General features: G+C 40.7%; 1 protein-coding gene across 1 annotated transcript in view; it reads right to left on the minus strand.

Moving 5' to 3' along the window:
* Positions 1-515: 515 nt before the first annotated feature.
* ITGA8 (integrin subunit alpha 8) overlaps positions 516-20,487 on the minus strand; it is a 145,267-nt gene continuing 125,295 nt past the window's right edge. Inside the window, exons 28-30 of the mRNA XM_048511358.1 lie at positions 19,994-20,095; positions 6,446-6,568; positions 516-3,969 (exon numbers count right to left, since the gene is read on the minus strand). Coding sequence (XP_048367315.1) covers positions 3,883-3,969; positions 6,446-6,568; positions 19,994-20,095 — 312 coding nt within the window. The 3' untranslated portion in view covers positions 516-3,882. The remainder of the gene's footprint in view (positions 3,970-6,445; positions 6,569-19,993; positions 20,096-20,487) is intronic.

Genomic DNA, 20,487 nt, shown 5'->3' on the forward strand with positions numbered 1-20,487 from the left:
CAGCCCAATTCACAGCCTGAGGCAACCCAAAACAGTGCTGTTGCTATGCCATCTGTTGCCTCCAGAGGGCTTTCCAGCATGGCAGGGAGACAGAAAAATACCTCCCCTGCTGCTAGAAAGCCTTCCATAGGGCCAAATGGACTTATGCCACCCAAAAGGGTGGCATAAATCCAAACCCTGGGCTGCAGCATAACTGCCCACAAAGCTGGGTTGGAAACTGACTAACTTTGGCTTTATTCCTGGGAACACCCTACCGTGTGCTAGCTCCACAGTGGTCTCAACTTCCAGGTTTTGCTGCTGTGAAGCTGAGGGGCAGCTGGCCATCAGCGCCTTTGGGGGGTTACCCTTTGCATGAGAGGAGGGAGCAAATGTATCAGTACAGGCCTGCATAGGCTCCATGACTAGATGTAGCCTCCCAATAGGATTGGGCTATTACGTCACCATTCATTTTGCGCCGTAAGAACAGACATATGAAAAGGAAAACTTTCAGTAAGATAGGCTCATAAAACCTGGTGTTAAGGCAAAGAAGTTAGGTTTTTTTAATTTGTTAATCAATATTTCCAACTTTTAAAAAACCCACCACAAATACCAGTGTAAACATGCATCAGGTACATAGATAATATAAAATATTGCACGTACAAAAATCTTCCATATTTCCTAATCATATTTCATCATCTAAGAGGGTTGCATGTCACAGATAAGCATATGTTCAGCTGGGCAGTCCTTCTGCATAAACTATTATTATAACACAACAACCCATTATTTACAAAACAGAAATCACTTTTCTTCATGTTCATGGGTGGATATGCATGGACGACAATGGGCTACAGTTTACAGAAACTTAAAAGCCTCTATCTTAGCTGTTATTCCTAGATTTAGAGAAGAGCTGATATTTTTATATCGAGTATGCTGCTGTCTACATCAAAGTGAATCAGATGCCAGAGTACCTAGTGTGTCAGTGCAATTTTTCAAACTTCTTGCCCTCAAGGAGCACTTTTCACATAGACTTGGCAGCTGAGGGACACATGAGCATCTTTTGTGCAACATTTTGCATATTGCTGTGGAATGTGGAAATAGACATGGTTGGGTCGCCATTTTGGCCAAGCCTGGATTGTAGCTAGACCTTGTTTTGGTAGACAAACACTACTTTGCAACATTTTCACAGAGCAGTGTAAGAGTGACAGTGGTGGGCCACTCATCCCCATATTTTTCTCGCAAGTTTAGGACCCACAAATAAGCTTCTGAGAAACTACAGCTTCTCCTGTTTGAAAATCATTGGGAGAGGCCAAGATTCTTCCATGTCCACCATTCATGGTAAGCACAATAAGTTTAGCTACAAACTTCATCACCTTTTACACCAATGAAAAGAAATTTCAAATATTTATATCATTAATGAAGTGCATTTTGAATTTTGTTCTAGGATGTGTCAATATGGGGGTGGGGGTTGTGGCAGTATTCACTGGTACCGAGTACCAGCACATTTTTTCTGTGTCAATATGCACAAACTTGGAAATTGAGTTTAAAATTAGTTATGCCCTTCAACCACCCTCCACACTATTCTGTCTTATGAAATTGAAAAAGCAAAATTTCCCTCCGTGTTGTTAAGACTACAGAGGGAAATCTGATAATTCAGGCTACTGTTATGGCCTCATTTTAGCCTTTGGCTATGGCTGAACAGAGAATTGCATACTAAATCCTGTAAAATTCAAGTATATTTTGTCTGGTGGTAGTTAATTCCTTCTCGTCCTTGGAGGAAAAGAAGCTGGATGAATAACAAGCCAGAAATACTCAGTAGGATCTGGAGAAGGGGTTTCAGGCCCAAAAGTCCACTGCCCCCCCCTTTCCATCCCTTTGACAACAGATATTACACAGCAGCCCTGCTTTGCGGCAAGACCAACATTTAGGCAACAATTGCACATAGGATATGATGTAAAATTTGAAATGAATAAACTACCCATGTAAAGGTGTAAGCAGTACAAATATTTCAATCATCTGAATTTTGGATACAAGTAGAAATAAAAGGTGTGTAAAAGGTGCCAAAAGTCATGCAGATATTTTACGCCACTTGCACCAACGTATGTGAAATTCATTGCCATGTATGATGCCCACCACATCATTTGAAGTTTGAGGTTACTTTGGTCCAACCCTTATGAACCTCGGGACCAGTGATGGCTGATGTTTCTAGAACACCTTGAAAATCTGGCTGGATTTGGTCCAAAGATTGTCCTTTTGCAACTTATAGTAAAGAGGCACCAACAAACGTGACAGAGGATGATAAAGATCATTATCCTAATTTAGGCACCATGTGTTTTGGGGAGTGCACATGCTACTCTTGCATGCTCTGCATTCTGACTGATCTATAATGGTTCATGAAAAGAAATGGAACTGAAGTGAATGGAAAAATAATTAAACGTTTGGGATAGGTCCAGGCGCATGCTCTTATGGCCAGAACAGATTGCTGGATTGAGGTGTTTAAATACAAGAACTAATGACTCTAAAGTGTTCATTAATAAATTCAGGATGGAGAGCAGAAGGAAGTTCTATTAGCTATGTAATATTCTGGAACAGCCTCTCAGAAAAGCCATTGGAGCAAAAACTAAAATGCCTCAATGATGTCAAAACACAGTTGAGAAGTCTGTTTTTAAGTTTTTAATCTGGTACGCAGATGTGCGCAGTGGGCTCTTGAAGGGTGTGTTTTGCTTTAAACACTGGAGTACCCCCTCCCCAAATCATCAGAGGTCAGCAATTAGAAACGGAGGAGGAGTCTGGTGGACTTCTGCTAGTGAAACAAAGATTATCTTCTCTTGCAAACAACTGGTGACGGGGTTTTGCCTTTAGCAACTGGATTCACAGATCTTATTTAAAGTTAGGTAAGATGTATTCTCCTATGTCAGGTTGGTTAGTTGGTAGCTCTCTTGTTTTTTTCCTTCCCGTGTAGCATGTGGTTTAATCCACTTGCTAGAAACAGCTGGATTGTATTACTAGAGTACAGACTTTTAAAACAGACTCTTATTTAGAATTATCCATCTCTCTCTGGCAGGGGACACTTGTTTTTCAGTACTGTACAATCAAGATAACCTGGATCTCTTACTATGGTGTGGATGTGATTCAACAGGAGGGATCCTTAGGGAACACAGCTGAACCTGATAATCTTCAGGGTGCTTTTTTCTCCAGATTTAGGATTTATTGTACTTATTGTACTTTCCACCATATAACATAATTTGTAATTCTGCCCCTTCCCCCAACACTTTTAACTAGCCTATGGAATGTACATGTAAGATAATGTAGCTGTTACCATCAATATATTTTTTTCAGAATTTCTTGTAAGTTGCCCAGTCTATAAAAAGATGTAAAAATAAATAACTGTGCCTTATTTATGCAGTATTTTTAAAGGCTATTTTTGCTTTTCAGAAGTACTTTCACAGTACCAACGTATTGCTTCTCTCCCTGACCCAGAGTTGCCTAAAAAGTTCTTATCCTTAGGGAGATGCCACAACGTCTTGCCATTATACAGTAGTGTTTGAACATTTTGCCCTGGCTGTTTTCTAAGCCAACACAGGCCTTTCATCTCTGTGCAGTTCGGACTATGAGTGCTTTTAATGCGCCACATATGTTGCAAGGAATCTATCACAGTTTTGAATGTTCAGAGTGATTTTTTAAAAAGTCCTGCTCATCATCTGGGTATGTTTTTGAGGCAGCAGTAAATGTTCTTTTCTGCCTTCTATGGTCATTATGTAGTGAACACGTAGAACATTGTGTGGTTCAGACTGCAGCATCAGATTGCAGCATCTTGAATTCAAAGGAAGGATGCTGGTAGATGAAATCTCTGGCATGGTTCTGGCCTTGATCAGGACTCTCCGCCGCAATTAATATCCTCTTCCTCTATGTGTCAGTAGTCTTGTCACCTGTCAGTTGAACCCTGTCAGCCATATCATCTCTAGGCGGCCTAGCTCTGTCAAAGAAGCCACACTAGAACAAAAAAGAAACAAACAAGCCAATTACAGAGGAGGCGCCAATGTCCGAACACCATGCCATGGTTTCTCTAAGTCGCTCTCAATAGAGGCCAGTTATACATGCCGAAACAAATGTGGAGGGAAAGAGCAGGCACTGCCAACATTTTTGCTTTAAAGAGAATTCATACCAAATCCCCAAACTGCTTTTTATAATAAACATTAGTACAAATGTCCCAATACCCATCTAGAGGCTGCACCCAAAAATGCCTCTAGCTGGCAGCTCCGCATAGAGGATGTAGTCTTTGAAATTCACTTACCATATGGTTGGCCCCAAACACAAAGAAAATTTCCCCAAAGCACCACATTGCTAACAGCTGCTGGTCCATGAAGTCAGGGTCATCCAAATGGTAAGCGGATTGCAAACATGATGGCCCACCCCCATGTGGTTTTAATCCATGAAGAAGCAGTTAATAGCAGCATCTAGGAACAAATAACCTGTGGGTAGATGTATGGTTCAAATAATTCCTAGTCTGAGATTTCTGTGGGGTCCGCAGCTAAAAACAGTTCCTTCAGACAAAAAATCAGGAGAGGTTTATATGAATCGTAGACATTGAGACCTATCAGATTATTTGGAAATAAACATTATAGGATCTGTAGCTTGCTTGATCAAAGTGAATTTGTATGTACAAGTGATGTGGGAACTGAAACGGAGAAGCCACCAAACAGTGGGGATCTTTTTCTTTTGGCTACCTTTGGCAAACTGGATGTTTGTTTGATTCTGTTCTGCCACTGTTACCCACTGGGACTGCAGTCCAAAAAGTCTCAGCTTCCCCTGAGGTGCAGAAATATGGAGGAAATGCTGTGAAGCAGCAATCAGGTATAACATCAAATAAATGTGACTATGGCTCATTCCGCACACGCAGAATAATGCACTTTCAAACTGCTTTCAGTGCTCTTTGAAGCTGTGTGGAATAGCAAAATCCACTTGCAAACAGTTGTGAAAGTGGTTTGAAAACGCATTATTTTGCGTGTGCGGAAGGGGCCTAAGTGATTATGATAGGGATAAAAATACGGATTCCTTTATTAGCATTTAGATTTATTCCCCACCCTTTATGACAGACTTCATACAGAAAGAAATACCAGTCTGCAGCACCTCACAGCTGTAGGACGATTAGAAAACCAAAACCCTTTCAAGACTAATAGTATAATGATCTTATAACACTTTTTCTTAACAGTTAACTATAATAATACAAGAGTACTTTTTGTGAAAGTTAAGAAAAACTTGGTTCATTTTTAAAATATATATGATGGATTTGTAAAAAGAAAAAAGAAATTGGATACTATTTTACACTGAAACATTAAGACTTACCAAAGATTAATCTTTAGGTGGGGGCTAAAAAAATGAAGGTGTTATGATACAAGTATGTTTGGTATCTTTTTGTAAAATTTATTAGAACAATAGTAAGAACTAATTTTATATTTACTAACTGTAGAAAGAGTTTTGTTACCTTTACTTGGAAAGTATTATTTCCTTTTATATATGGAAAAATAACATATATAAAAGCCTGGCTATGGCCACAGGGATGAACCACCAACACAAACCTGAGCTCTTAATCTGTGGCTCACTACAGTGGAACCTCAGTTTTTGTTGGTAATCCATTCGGATTACCTCGGCGAAAACCAAAATCCGACGAAATCCAAAACGACTGATGAACACTGAGGTAAAAAAATGGCTGGCAGTGATTGTCAAAAACTGAAATTGACAAAACCGCAGTCATAGAAAACCGAGGTTCCACTGTATTTTGCCATGTGGGAGGAACAACCAACTGTTTTGGATATCCTTGTGATCATTACCAGTTTGTACTGAAAGGCCAGTTGGTGTGTTTTCATGTTGTCCCCAATGTGAAAGAAAAGCAGATAAAAAAGATCCCTAATAAACAAACTCAGGTTTGCATATGACATCTGATTCTCTGTTGTGCTGTGCATATTTTAGATATCTGAAGGCAATTGTTTCCAAATCCAGAAATGTATCCTTGTAAACTGCCAGTGACTCACTGATTGCAAGTCTTCAGCAATGTAGTAAAAACATCAAACAGAACCTACTGATATTAAAATGAAATCACTTGCAGCCTTAAAAATATGCTTTCCCCTCTAAATAGGGCACAAGATCATGTTACAAAAGAGAATTCCTTGAGGTTTTAAGCAGAAAACAAGCTGCAGACACTTCTTTGTAGCATGTTATGGAAAACACAACTCTTGGGCAAAAGAAGATCACAGGTCATAGACCGTCTCACTTGTAATGAGTTTTTAATAAATCAAGATTTTGAAAACAAGCTGCCTCTTGAGACACCAGTAAAAGTAACATCGTTATCCAAAATAAATTTAACACCCATTCAAATCTGTGATTATTATCCACTCCCTTCTTTTTGGAGGGAGGGGTTTCAAACACTGTTTATGGTCCTCTTCAGTTAAAATAACAACACGCAACTTACCTTCCACAAAGCTAAAGTCAACATAGCCAGAACCAGCAGTCCAAGAAGTATGGCTAATATTATAACCCACAGAGGGATTATAAAGGAAATATTTGGAGTGGCCCAAATAACAGATGTGTTTATCTGAAAATGGAAGATGAAAGAAAGATGGATAAAATTAAATGAAGGGCAAATGGAAATAAAACAACAACCCAGAAATAGCCTAATACAACATAGGCCCAAAGTAGGAAACAATAGTCTACCTCAGTTGCTATCTACAGTCCAACATATTATCATGACACAATCCTTGGGTGGCACAACTTTCTTTACTTACAGATTAGATTGCTAACCTTGCTTATCTTCCATATAATACATGTCACCATGTGTCAACAATGACCTTATATTCTCTATATTGGAGGAACAGGTTAATCCCTAATACAACCTAATTAATAGACACTGATATTAATTAATCTGACATTAACAACCATCATGTTGAAAAAACCAGTGAGTGAACATTTCAATCTTCCAAGGCAATCTGCTGCTATTCTAAAAGTCACTGTTATCCTACAGGAGAACTCCAGAAAGAGATGCCAACATGAGTGTAAAATTAGGTGTCACTACGGCCCTTTCCACACAAGCCAATTAAACCTGGATAACACCGGTAAAAAACTGGCCAGGACTGCATGGCACATTAAAACCAAATAAAATCGCGATTCTTGAATAACCTGGGTGTGTGTGTGGGGGGGGGGGGGGACACAGAATGGATCCACGTTAGGAGTGAAGTCCCCCCCCCAGGTTATTCAAGAATTGTGATTTTCGCAATTCTTTTAATGCACCTTGCACCTGCAGCTGAGCAAACAAAATAATTTTGGTTGTGTTTGGTGTTTGGTTCCTGTCTGAGCAGCCACAAAGGCACAGGAGCTTATTGTGGTTCTGGGGGATCGGCCATATCTGCCTGCAGAGCTATGCATGGGAGGGAGGAAAGAACACACAAAAAAGACGAGCCTCTGTGTGGAGATGTGCACCCTGGCCAATGTGCTCACTGTCCACGGGACCGCCAGGACCAGTTCATGTAACCCGCCTTTCATCAGGGTTTACTGGCCTGTGCGGAAAGGGCCTAAGACATTCAATATTATTATCCTTGTAGGCTTGAACAAGAATTTCGATTTATTACTCGCTATGGGTGCTAATTTCTTAATGTCATCTTCCCTTTACAGATATTACTATATTCAGCTAACTGCTCTGACTCACAAAAACTGACACTAGAATAAATATTGTTAGTCAGTGCCTTTTATTAGCATAAAAAATACTGTTAGTCTTTAAGGTGCCACTGGACTTTTGTTTGATATTATCTACACAGACAGTGCCAGAGACAGGAAGAATGTTATATGTGAAAATATTGCAACAGAAAGACCCATCCTTGGTCCATTCTGCACAGAACAAATAAGTCGTCCTGAGGACATCTTAAAAAGGACTGTCTTGGTTTTTGCCTGAGGACATTTTAAAAAGAACCGCTCTTGGCTTTGTTGTCTATGCAGTGAATGTTTTTTTTTTCTTGCCTTCCACCCCCCTTCCCTTGTTAGAACACTTATTTTTATTTTCAAAAACCTGAGCCTGCCATTTTCTGCAGCTTGGGAGTCTCCACTGCCACCATTTCCTGCATGTGTTTCCCACGGAGGTTTTCTTTGCTTGTAAAACATTCATGAATAAAGTTTGTTTTTCCTGGCTATCCTGTGCACATATCTCCCCCTCTTTTTTTTTTGTTTAGAGGAAGCTGGATTTGTAGCTATGATGGAACAGAAGAGAGAATCACAGCCACTTGGAGGATGCCAGGCCTACCTCTCATTAAGAAACACTGGGAAGACCTGGCATCCACAGACTGTCTTCATTTTAGATTTTTTCTGATTGCACAAGAAAGCTAGGACAACCCACGGAGGCCAGGTCTACCCAATGCTTCTTAATGGGAGGTAGACGACTACTCTGAATGGCTGAGATTCTCTTATTAATTTCACTATAGCCTAAAATCCAGCATACTTTTAACCACAAAAAAAGAAAAGAAAAAAGCAACACATGCACATCACCAGAGAAAACAAACTTTATTCATGAACATTTTACAAGGAAATAGCAATCGGATTATCTGCAAGAAGAGGAAACCTCAGTGGGAAACACATGCAACAAATGACAGCAGTGGGGAGACTCTCAAGTTGCAGAAAATGGTGGGTGTAGGCTGCTGTGAAAATGAAAATAAGTAATCTAATGGGGAAAGAGGGCTGGAGGGTGGGAAAAAGTCTCTTGCCTGTTTGTGTTCACACAGCCAAGCAGGAGATGTCTTCAGGACAACTTGTGGGAAAAGTTCACATTTTAGCAACTTTTATATAAGATGCTCTGAGCACAAATAAAACGTCCTGAGGACATTTTGTGGGAAAAGCTGTGTGAACTTTCTCCTCCAAATGCTTCCTTTAACGTCCTTAAGACATTTTATTTGTGCTGTGCAGAATAGACCATAATGTCTCATGGGTGCCTCAAGCATGAACCCTGAGAACCAACATTTGTGAGAAGACTGAATTAATCAAGCATTGTCAGCCATTCAGCACTGTTTCTTACTGAATACCCTGTGCTTGAGCAGGAATAAATCATTACAAAACACATGTGCCTTCTGTCACTTCTGAATGGTGGATACATGTTCAAAACCACTAATTTATGAGTGGCTTTTTAAAAATATGCACATTTTGGATCATCTCTGAACACACTATGTCAAGGCCACAAGAACTAGGATTTCTATGGGCAAAAAAAATAGTAGACTTAAACTGGTTTAGGTTTACATTATGTTGTAAGGGAAATAAATTGGAACTACTCTGGATAATGGCATAAGCAAGACTCACTTCCAGCTCACATTAGGCATTGCGGTCCCAGACTTCTGCTGACACAGCTACTTCCCTTTATAACATCTAGGCAAGAAGCCCCCGAGCAAGACATAACTCATCATCCTTCAGTTACAGGAATAACACTTAAAAGTATTGGATTTGAATTCTTTAAAAAATCTTACATCATTTTTAGTGGAGAATGTTCATGTAAGATGACATGTAACTATTTTAGGACATAGCAAAAGTTAAAAAAAAACTTACAATTCAACAGAAATATAAAATGTATTCACACATTCTGGCTTAATCCGGACCACAAAAAACTGCCCAAATAAACAGATCTTACAAAGTTTTTGAAAAGCACTTAAGCTTTGGCTTTGCGGGTGCCTCCAGAGGAAGATTATCTCTTTTCCAGCATAGGGAAATTATAAGTTTTTCCAATCCTGTACACCTTCCAACAGTTTGGAAGAATCTTATTATAGCTTTAGATAATAAATACCCAACTTCCCATCTGAGGTTTATGATAGTGCTGACCTCCGGTACTGCCTATTTAGATTAATGGTGTGTTATCTAGAATGTGAACTCTGTAGGTTCATTCATATATTACATGGTAGAAATGGATGGCTTCTGAGTACTTTGTTAATCATACCAGCCTGCGGGTCTTATCTGCGGTCACATCAATGATCTGAAATGTACTTTACCATAAATGAGATCTGCACTACCAGCAATTTAGGGACTGCTTTAGAGGTTATCCAGAAGTATTATTGAAGCTCACATCTGCATACACTCTGCCTGAACTGACTCTAAATTAACTATCAAGTGAAAAGGCACACCACCAAGATCTGGGCTAACATATATTTTCTAACTTTATACTGTTCCTTAATTCTTCTCCATTCCAGTTTTCACAGAGATGGCAATTCAGCTTTCCTCTCCTCAACACACCAAATGCATGGTATATGGTTGGGGATGAAACATGTACTCTCTTCCAGTGGGCTAGTACATAATTTTGAATTACTTCTTGCCTCTTTTAATACGGTAGCAGCTGGCATGAAAATATAAGGAATGAAGAAAAAGCCAGGAATTCTATTTGTGGCAACCACTCATTTAAGAAGAGGACAAACTAGTGAGGAAAATGCCAGGATTTGGATACTAGACAGCAGAACTTCTGGGACTTCTTGAACCAGAAAAGAGAACCCAGGATTTCTTTGTTGTAGTTGTAATACTTCAAAAATCTCAACCAATCTTTATACTTTATACAGTTCCAGGTATGCTGGCAGCTCTTAAAAGTAACTCTACATAATTTCTTTTTCTGACCTGGAGAACCCCAGAATAGCCTTATCTTGTTAAATTTCAAAAGCTAAGCAGAGTTGGCCCTGGTTAGAAATTGGGTGGGCAATCTCAAAGGAATACCAGAGTTGCTATGCAGAGGAAGAAAATAGCAAACCACCTCTGAACATCTCTTGCCTTGAAAACTATACAGGGTCACTTGGTCAGTTGTGACTTGACGGCATAATTTTTTTCTCCTTCACAGAAGCCAGTAGCTTCGGCCGTTTCCGCACGGGCAATGAATGGCGGCCTGGAGACGGTAAAAATGCTGTCTCCAGGCCGCCATTCGCACAGGGGGCGTAGCTGCATCGCAGCTGCGCCGCCCTCGCGCTGCTCGGCCGCCGCGAAGCCGGCGTTTCCCCAGAGCGCTTGGAAGCGCTCTTGTTGGGGAAACGCCGCTGTGAAGCCGCCAATGGTTTAATGGCAGCTGCTTCATCGACGCCCCCCCCAATTCGGTATAATCTTCATTTGTCCTCGGCCTTCGGGTATCGCCGCCGAAGTTTGGGGACACGCCTCCCTGCCCGGCGGCCCTGGAGCAGGGCGAAGGCAGGCCAGGGTACGTGTCCCCAGGCCTCGGCAACGCGCTGGAGGCCTGGGGACATGCCGGGTCGGCCGGGCGCCGGTGCTCCGCGGCGCCGGCTGCCCAGCTGTTTCCAGGACCGTCCATGCGGACGGTCCCAGCGTCGTCGGGTCGGCATCATAAACGCCGACCCGGCCGCTTCCGCCTTTGTGCGGAAACGGCCTTCCACTGATTTATGGTACAAGCTGCAAGCAAAAAATAAATATGCTAGAAGATGCCCTGGGAGTCAACACATCTCGAATAGGGGGTGGTTTTGCCTTCACTTCTACTGTGGCCTCTGCTGTGTTCCCTTTAATTTCTTTCATATGAATCAATGGTATACACTGACATCTATGGAAGAAACCAATTACCACTCATGATTTTATAAGTAAAATAAAATGATTATGATTATAGCACATGCAGAGTCCCAAAAAAGACAAGGCAAGGTAGATATATTGGGGATTGGGCTGTTTATAAATTCAAATAATAAATAAATAAATAAATAATAAATAATATATGCACTGGAAAGGTTTTTCATTGCCACAGATTTAAACAAAACAGCTTTTCTTGGATAAGAATCTGTAAATAATTTTACTTAGCATCCATTTTATTCTAGTGTAACAGAGGAGTCTAGTATTTCTCAGTGCTGATATAATGCAAGCCAGACTATGGTGCATGTGTTAAAACAAAATTACCCAACGGAGCCTTGAGTACACCATGGATTTGAAAGAAATGGATGATATTGCAGTGGATAAAAAGTGAAATAATAGGTGTGTATCTCTCTGAAGAGACAACAAAGTACCCAAAGGTGCTATGGTCATGGACACCGAATATACCACTTGTAGCAGTATAATGATTTTAAATAATAAAATGTTTTCTTAGGAGTTTTCCTTCCAACATACAGAATGTGGTGCAATTATCAACCATAGCTTTATGCACAGATCAGGCTGAGAGTTGGAGGTATCTCTAAAGCCACCAATTTAATGATCTTCATGAACGACAAGGATTTGAGCCTGATCCTTCTATGTATGGCTAAGCATTCTTTTGAACATCCATCATGTAGTACAGGGGTCTGCAACCTGTGGCTTTCCAGATGTTCATGAACTACAATTCCCATCAGCCCCTGCCAGCATGGCCAATGCTAGCAGGGGCTGCTGGGAATTGTAGTTCATGAACATCTGGAAAACCGCAGGTTGCAGACCCCTGATGTACTGGAACAACAGTGTACAGATCTTCCAAATAAAGCTACCTTGGGCTTCACAATGTTCAGTAATTCTTCTGTGTATCTTCGATACTACCTCACTACCACAAGAACTAGAAACATAATTTAAAAAGGAAACCAACAATGTGCATGACAGTTGACTTGGGGCAAGATACTAACAGAGGTGGTTTGCCATTGCCTTCCTCTGCATAGTGAGCCTGGTAGTCCTTGGTGGTCTCCTATCTAAGTACTACAGCTTCTAAGATCTGACAAGATCAGGCTGGTCTGGATCATCCAGGTCAAGGCAAAGCAACAATACAGGTTTCAAAATGAAACTGCTGTCTTCATCCATCAAGCTCAAACTTGGCAAAACTGTGGTTGAGGCCTCTTGGCATTTCATGTAAAAGAAACATTTACGGATGGAAAACTTGGAAGCACCTGGCCATCACAGGCATCCAGATGAATCAAGACAAGGGAGAAAGTCTAGAGGTGCTGGCCCTTTGTCTTTTCTGCTTTGTTTTGTTTTGCAAATCTACTTATAAAGCAGACCAGATGTTAACTCAAACAGGTTTTTATTTATGATGCCATGTAGGTGTGTGTTCTTCAACTTGGAAGGCTCCTGTATATCCCAAGTGTTTTTAACTGCGTTGAGAGCTTCGAGCCAGTTAATCATCCTTCTTTTTCATTGTCTGTTCTTTAATTACAACAAAAGAAGAATTTTTTTTCAACTAGCAAAGAAAATCATCCTTCATCTGTCATCCCATTTTATCTAAGGTGGCCTGTTATGTGGTTGTGGAATTTTTATACACATCTTTTTGGAACAGCACTTCTGACAAGTTCTGGCTTCCCTGTGCAGCCAGTATTAAAAGAGCTCCTTATGCTGAACAGAGAATACAGCCTGCTTTTTCCTTAATAAGGATAAGAAAGAACCTTGACAGACAAGTAGGGAACAGTAGTGGATCAGTGAGTCTTAGGCCGTTTCTGCACGGCCAAGGTAGCGGCTCTCCACTGGCTTAAGGTAAGGCGGTGGAGCGTCGGGAACTGCTCGCACGGATCTGTGCAGGCATTCCTGATGCCGCTGCTGCCTGCAGGGGTGGCTCCACATGGAGCCGCCTCTGCTGTGCAATAGGAACTTACCTTGCCTTCTGTGTGCAGATTGGGACGGCTGCAAAGACATGCCCACGCTGCCCTCCAACCCCCAGAGGTCGGAAGGCAGCGTGGGTGTGTCTTTGCAGCCATCCTGAGCTGCACACAGAAGGCGAGGTAAGTTCCTGTTGCACAGCACAGGAGCCAAAAGCGGTGCCCTCATGCCGGTGCAGTTCACACCACGCCGGCAGGAAGACGTCACTTTTGGAAAACCTTGCTCCATGAGCGAGGTTTAAAAGCTGCACCTTTGCATCGCTTGGGAGCGGTGCAGCCGGCGCTGCTGCGAACAGCTCCCCAGCTTGGGGGCAGTGCAGCCAGCGTTTTTGCTGTCCCTAGGGCGCTGTATTCTGCTTGTGCAGAAAGGGTCTTAATGGTGAATTTCAGTTGACAAAAAACTATGGTAGATTACTGGAATTTTGATGACTCCTTAATCCACAGGATGAGATACTGAAGAGTGGGTGAGAACCTGTTTCCCGAAGCATCAGTCCACTGTGGGAACAAATAGAGTGCCAGTCTCCTAGTGGGGCCTGTACATATTTTAGAATTACAACTGCTGTCCAGATGACAGAGATCGATTCCTTTGGAGGGTATAGTGTATGTCATAATACCCTAGTGAAGTTCCTCTTCTCCCAAAACCCAGCCCTCCCCAGGTTCCATCCCAATTCTCCAGGAATTCCTCTACCCAGAGTGGCAACTCTAAACTTTCACTTCCTACAGTGGGGTGCTGAGCTGAGTAAGGGCTAGAACTTGCAGTGGACTTCAAGGTCAAGAAGCAGGTATTGACTTATTTGGGTAGCTCATACAAGGATTAGGAATTATTGTGTTACTGGAAGATGAAAACTTCTATGAATATTGCCACATTTTGCACAGCAATTGAACAGTAACGTAGTAGTTGTAATGTGACCTTGAACATCTCATCTCTTTAAAAACCTCTCCATCTGTCCATTTGTAAATAGAATTACAGTTTTCCAATTTAAATTTATATTTAGTGTAGTTTTGAATTTACAACAAATGAGCTGTCTTTGTAATGCTATTGATGCTTATTGTCTGATCTTTAGCCATTCTTGCTTTATGGTGGTTAAAATACCACAAATTGATCTTTAATAGTCTTTCATATTCCTCTCAAACAAACATTTGCCTTTTTAAATTTTGAAAAAGAGCCCAAAGCAGTATTTAAAAACTCCCTTGAGCCTAAACTCATAATTAATATTGACATGGGTGTTTGCATATTATGACTCCCTTGTATAAATATACTTCATGTGAACCATACAGCACATTTAAGATAAATATGCCTGAACATCAGTTCTGTAGAAACCTCAATTCAAATGTGGCACATTTAAACCTCCAAATGTCCATACTCTTTGCCAGTGGCACTGCTCATAATACCAATTAAACATTCAAATACATTTTTCTTCATCCAAATATTTAAGAATAAATAAAATGGTCACAATTAAGAGTAAATAATGTATTTACATTTCTGTTAAAATCAGTGGGAATTCATTGCTTTACCTTTTACCATTGCTTTACCCTTTACCTTCATCATATTTTGACAGCAATATTAAGATCACCTTGCATCTTTCCACAAATGGCAATTTATTAGAGGTGCCCTGATGATACTGGGAACCACAATTAATTTTGGAAGTCAGGTTTCAGACACAAACCAAAGACTTGTTTAACATGCACTTGGTATATGAACTTTCTCAAATATTTCAGAGATCCTTTTGCATATTCACTGAGATCCATTAGAAAGGACTGGGTTATTCCTGCAGTGCCATCACCATTAGAGTTCTGTGGAATTTCCTCCCTACTGTTAACTACCTGATGCCTTCTTTTTTAAGTTTTAGGTGTCAGGTGAAAACATTTTTATTTTCTAGGACATTTGGTGGACAGTTCTTTGTTGGGGTGCTGTGTGGTTTCCAGGTTGTATGGCCGTGTTCTAGCAGAATTCTCTCCTGATGTTTCGCCTGCATCTGTGGCTGGCATCTTCAGAGGATCTGATGCCAGCCACAGATGCAAGCAAAACATCAGGAGAGAATGCTGCTAGAACACAGCCATACAGCCTGGAAACCACACAGCACCCCAGTGATTCCGGCTGTAAAAACCTTCGACAATATATTGAACAGTTTTGTTGGTTTTGGGGTTTTTTTCTTTAAATCCTTCTTCTGTTTCATATGGTTTAGGGTTTTAATCTGCTGCTATATATTTTTAAGTTTTAGTTAAGTGATACCTCCACCCACTGCATAGCCAAGTTACCCTTTAAAGAATTTTTATTGCTGATGTTTTTGTTTTGTTCTAGTTGAATAGTTAAAAAAAACTCCTGAAAATCTTTTTACTGAATAATTTTATTTTACACATTTCCTTGGGTGTATTTGCTGAGATGATATGGAAATGATTTGCTTAAATAATTAGAGACAAGCATATCAGAATCATAACCAAAAGGTACATATTTAAAGTAAGGTATATGCTAGATTGTGCAGACTATACAGATTCATGGTCTCTTCTTAAGACCTTTTATTTCTTATTAGCTAGATGGAACCTCTGTGAATACCCGAACAGGGCAGGCTAGTGATTTTCATATAAAATTTTAAGCTTTATCAAACATCTAGCTGCCTCTGTAGAAAAAATGCTTTTTGGACCTTTAATAGACAGCCAGCATGGTGTGGTGGTTAAGAGTGGTGGACTCTAATGTGGAGAACTAGGTTTGATTCCCCACTCTTCCAAATAAGCAGCAGAAGGCCACTGCTTTCACATCCTGTATGTGAGCTCCCAAAGGTATCTGGTGGGCCACTGCGAGTAGCAGAGTGCTGGACTAGATGGACTCTGGTCTGTTTCCCACTTCTACATTCCTGCTGGATGATCTTGGGCTAGTCACAGTTCTTTGGAACTCTGTCAGCCCCACCTACCTTACAAGGTGTCTGTTGTGGGAAAAGGAAAGCTGCCTTGAGTTTCCTTACAGGAAAGAAAGGCAGAGTATAAATCCAGGGAGCCGTTCGCACAGGCGGCGCTGCTAAAACGCAGCAGCGCCGACCTGGCTCCCCTCCCCTACCCCCAGGGCGGCGTCAGGCCGCCTCCAAAAACCTCACTCCTAGAGGGAGGTTTTTGGGAAAACAGCTGCTTCTCGGCTACAGTGCAAACGGTAACTGAACATTCTGTTTTCCTTCTTCTCCTACTAATTGCTGCCGTTGAATGCTTAGGCGGACTGCTGAGACCCTCCCTTGCTGTCCTCCGACCCCTGGAGGTCAGAGGGCAGCGTGGGCGGGTCTCAGCAGTCCAGTAGAGCGACGAAAGCGACGAGGTGAGTGGGAGAGGGATGGGGAAGAGGCGGCTCCGTGCGGAGCCGCCTCTCCCACGCCGGACTCTGCGGGGGCCACTCACACGCTCCCGTGCGAACGGCCCCCACCCCTCCACCGACAGAATTCCTGCTGGTGGAGGAGCACCCTTTCCGCACTGCGGAAAGGGCCTCTTCTTCAATAATAATAATCCAATCCAGCAAAACTCTTCTTATACTTAAGACCTTGGAATTCACGTGCATTTTAATTAATTTATTATAAGGATGATTTTAAGAAAAGTCATAAACCTTTGACAAGAAGGATTTTTTTTGGTATTTTGACTCATCATTTCTCATCCATCAGAGGCTCACATCAACAATAGCAGGGTTGTTTTCTATAGTGGGTGGAACTGATTGTTCCAAAGGGTAATGATGCCTCATGAGCATCACAAGATAATAAAATTGGCTAGCTGAAACACTGGAATTTGTTCATGTATTTCGGGGCAACAACCTTGCAGTAGCAACCTATGAACTTGGATTAGTTAAAAAAAAGTTTTCTAAATTCTCTACTGAAAACTGTTAACATTTTAAATAAACCCTTCAAGGCACTGTTTGCAACACACACTGACTGACTTCAGAAGTGAAAATAAAAAGTATTGCTAACAAAGACTTCAAAAGAATTTTGTGCCTACAACACACCAAGCTGTAGATTTGGCAAGACTCCACCTCCATGGTCAGATCTGAGAAAACATGAAAGCGCTATCATTTTTCCAAGACTTTACAGCTGATGTTTTGGGCATCTGGCAGAAAATCAGCTCCACAGAATAATATGCTTCATTCGCAAGTAATACTGTAAAAATGCTTATCTGATCATTTGGTAAATCATCTGAGACTTGTTGAGAACAGCAGGCTATCACCTGTGGCAAAGCACTCCAATTCAGACAAAGCCTGTCCTTACCAGCCATTTTTGAGTAACATGTGTTTCTGTTATGAAACACATGCAGCAAGAAAACAGAAAGAAGCAGAAGTTATCTTTTACTGTGGTATCTTTGAAGCTCTGTGGATGAGCAGTGAATATTAAGGATCAAAACATTCTATTTTCCAGACTACAGGTAAATCATTTTTATATAGTAGCCATCAAAGAAAGAGAAACCAAAAAGCCTGTTTATTGGCTGAGCCTCTTCTTCATCTCCCAGTATATTTTCCATAGTGTTATTTAGTCTGGTTTCATGAAGGAAAACACAGTATATAAAATTATATTATTAAAGATTCAGTTTGAAATAAATGTTTTAAAGACTTTAGGTAGTTGCAGTATCCTGAGATATTATCTAATCAATTCATACATTTCTTTTTGAGGTGATACAGTTAGAACACACAGTGACTTTAATAACTCATCTTTTTGTGAGGGGCAATTTTCTGGAATATTCCTTATGTGTTTTCTCTAATGATGGTTGTAGGAATCAAAAGTGGAGCCTGATACAAGGCTTCCTACCTTCTACTCCCATTATGTCTACTGTCAACCCCACTCACTCAAGCTCATCCAGTTTCATTCCAACTCTGTCTATCATTCTCACCCCCCTCCCACACAGGCACCCATAAAAGATAAATAGTCCATTGCATTTTCCCCCTCCAGATAATGCCATCAAAGAACTGAAACTGGTGGCAATTTTGGAGGGTTTTCTTCAGGCAGTTTCAGACAAACAGCTGTCCACATAAAATTCAAAGTTCTGAAAGGACCCTCTCAAGAATAAATGCATACAATGGAGCTCAATTCCAAGGGACTTCTGTAGTTATCACTATGTTGCCAGGAAACATACCATGATATCACTCTTTGATTACTCCTAATACCCACTGTTTGAGAGTAGCCATTTTATAAAAAATAAATCAAGTATACCAAGAGCTGTTCTTCCTTCTGACTACTACAGCACACTCTAGAAATAAAGGAGTTGCTTAGAAAACACAGCTATGGTTACTTATAGGCTTCATTAGAAGTCTATATACGTATCTGGTATATACACAGGAAAACACAAGCAGAAATTATTTTTCTACAATAACAGGAGGTCTTTTGGCATAGAAAGCAGCAATCTAAATCTGTGATGAAGTGTGACTGAAGAAAAAAAAATCCCAAGACAAGAGTTTTCCTTAGTTATCCAGTGTATTGATATGCAGACAAGAATGCATTTAAAATAACAATGAACATAATGATACAAACTTAATGCTAGTCTAATCTCGTCAGATCTCAGAAGCTAAGCAGGGTCATCCCTGGCCAGTATTTGGGAGTCCTCCTAGGAATACCAGGGTTGTAAACCAGAGGCAGGCACTGGCAAACCACCTCTGAACATCTTTTGCCTTGAAAACCCAAGGGGTCACTGTAAGTCAGCTGTGACTTGATGACAAAAGAAATTATCAAAGTCCAATATCTTGAATAATGGCTTCTCTTTAAAAATACTCATATAAAGAGAATACCAGTTTGGCAAGGTACTACCTGCAACTGCCTCAGCCAGCTTTTCTTGTGTCAGCACCATAAATGCAGCTGGTTTTAAGGTTACTGGCTCAGTTTAGGAATGGACTTTGATCAATCTGGCACAAAAAGCTGAAGAAAGCTTTCCAAGAGAAGGAAAGCTTGTTGCCTAGAAAGGCTGTGAGCCAGAAGATATGAACACAGGAAGACTTGAACTTCCAAGTCCCCTTCCTCTTAACAGAAACAGGAAAGGGATTTCTACCGTGGAAACTATCTTTAGAATGAATACCAAATAAATAAATCATAGAAACCTAGGGCAACAGTCGCAAAATTGTTTCCTTGAAGTAACCCCACATTTCAAGAGGGCTTCTCTTGGCATAAATAGCACCACATAGACATAGAAGTTCTCTTTCCAAGCAAAATAATTGAGGTTAGCAGACCTAACTCTGAAAATATTCACAACAGCTCCCCAACAGTATAAACTGAGTTATAGCTGGAATTGTCTTTTTTCTCTTTGTGAGCACCTGAGCATCTTTACAAAAGATATACAGCCATTGGGTTTATTTGGAATTCTCCCACATAAATATCTTCTAAATAGTTCTCAAAGGATGAATTTGCACTAGAAACACAGGAAACACTTATCCCAGACTTCCCATCTATAAATATCTTATCCAGCAAAGATCAAGTCAGGCAAAAACAATGTACATACTCTGCATCAGAATATTATTTATTTTCTGTGTTGCTTACCGCTATACTTTCTTCAAGGAGTCCTGTAGGCTGAACTTTGTATGGCATTTTCTTTACTTCAAAGGACACATTGACAGAAAGTGAGTAGTGATGATTTTTTCTCTGGAAAACACAATTCAGACCCACTTTACAAATCATTTGCAAATGATTATTAAAACGCTGGTTTAATGAGTCAAGATAACAGTTTGATCTTCCCCTTAGAGCAATTTCTGGTGCTCGGGAAATTGAAATTGCATGTGACTCCCCATATACCACCTGTTGCTAAATATTTTCCACCAGATGAAAGAAACATCTTTAAATTTTTTTGCACACCCCTACAATGCACACATACCATATTCAGACATTAGTACATATAGATTAAAAAAAGATGAAAGTGATTCTCATACCTTATGGGAACACTATAGGTACACACAGCCGCACCATACAAAGTCTTTCCCATCAAAGATCCCCGTGAATGGGAAAAATTCCCATTGGTTCTACACTGCTGCTGTGAT

Source organism: Sphaerodactylus townsendi, linkage group LG11 (genome assembly GCF_021028975.2).
Source record: "Sphaerodactylus townsendi isolate TG3544 linkage group LG11, MPM_Stown_v2.3, whole genome shotgun sequence".
Lineage (NCBI taxonomy): Eukaryota > Metazoa > Chordata > Lepidosauria > Squamata > Sphaerodactylidae > Sphaerodactylus > Sphaerodactylus townsendi.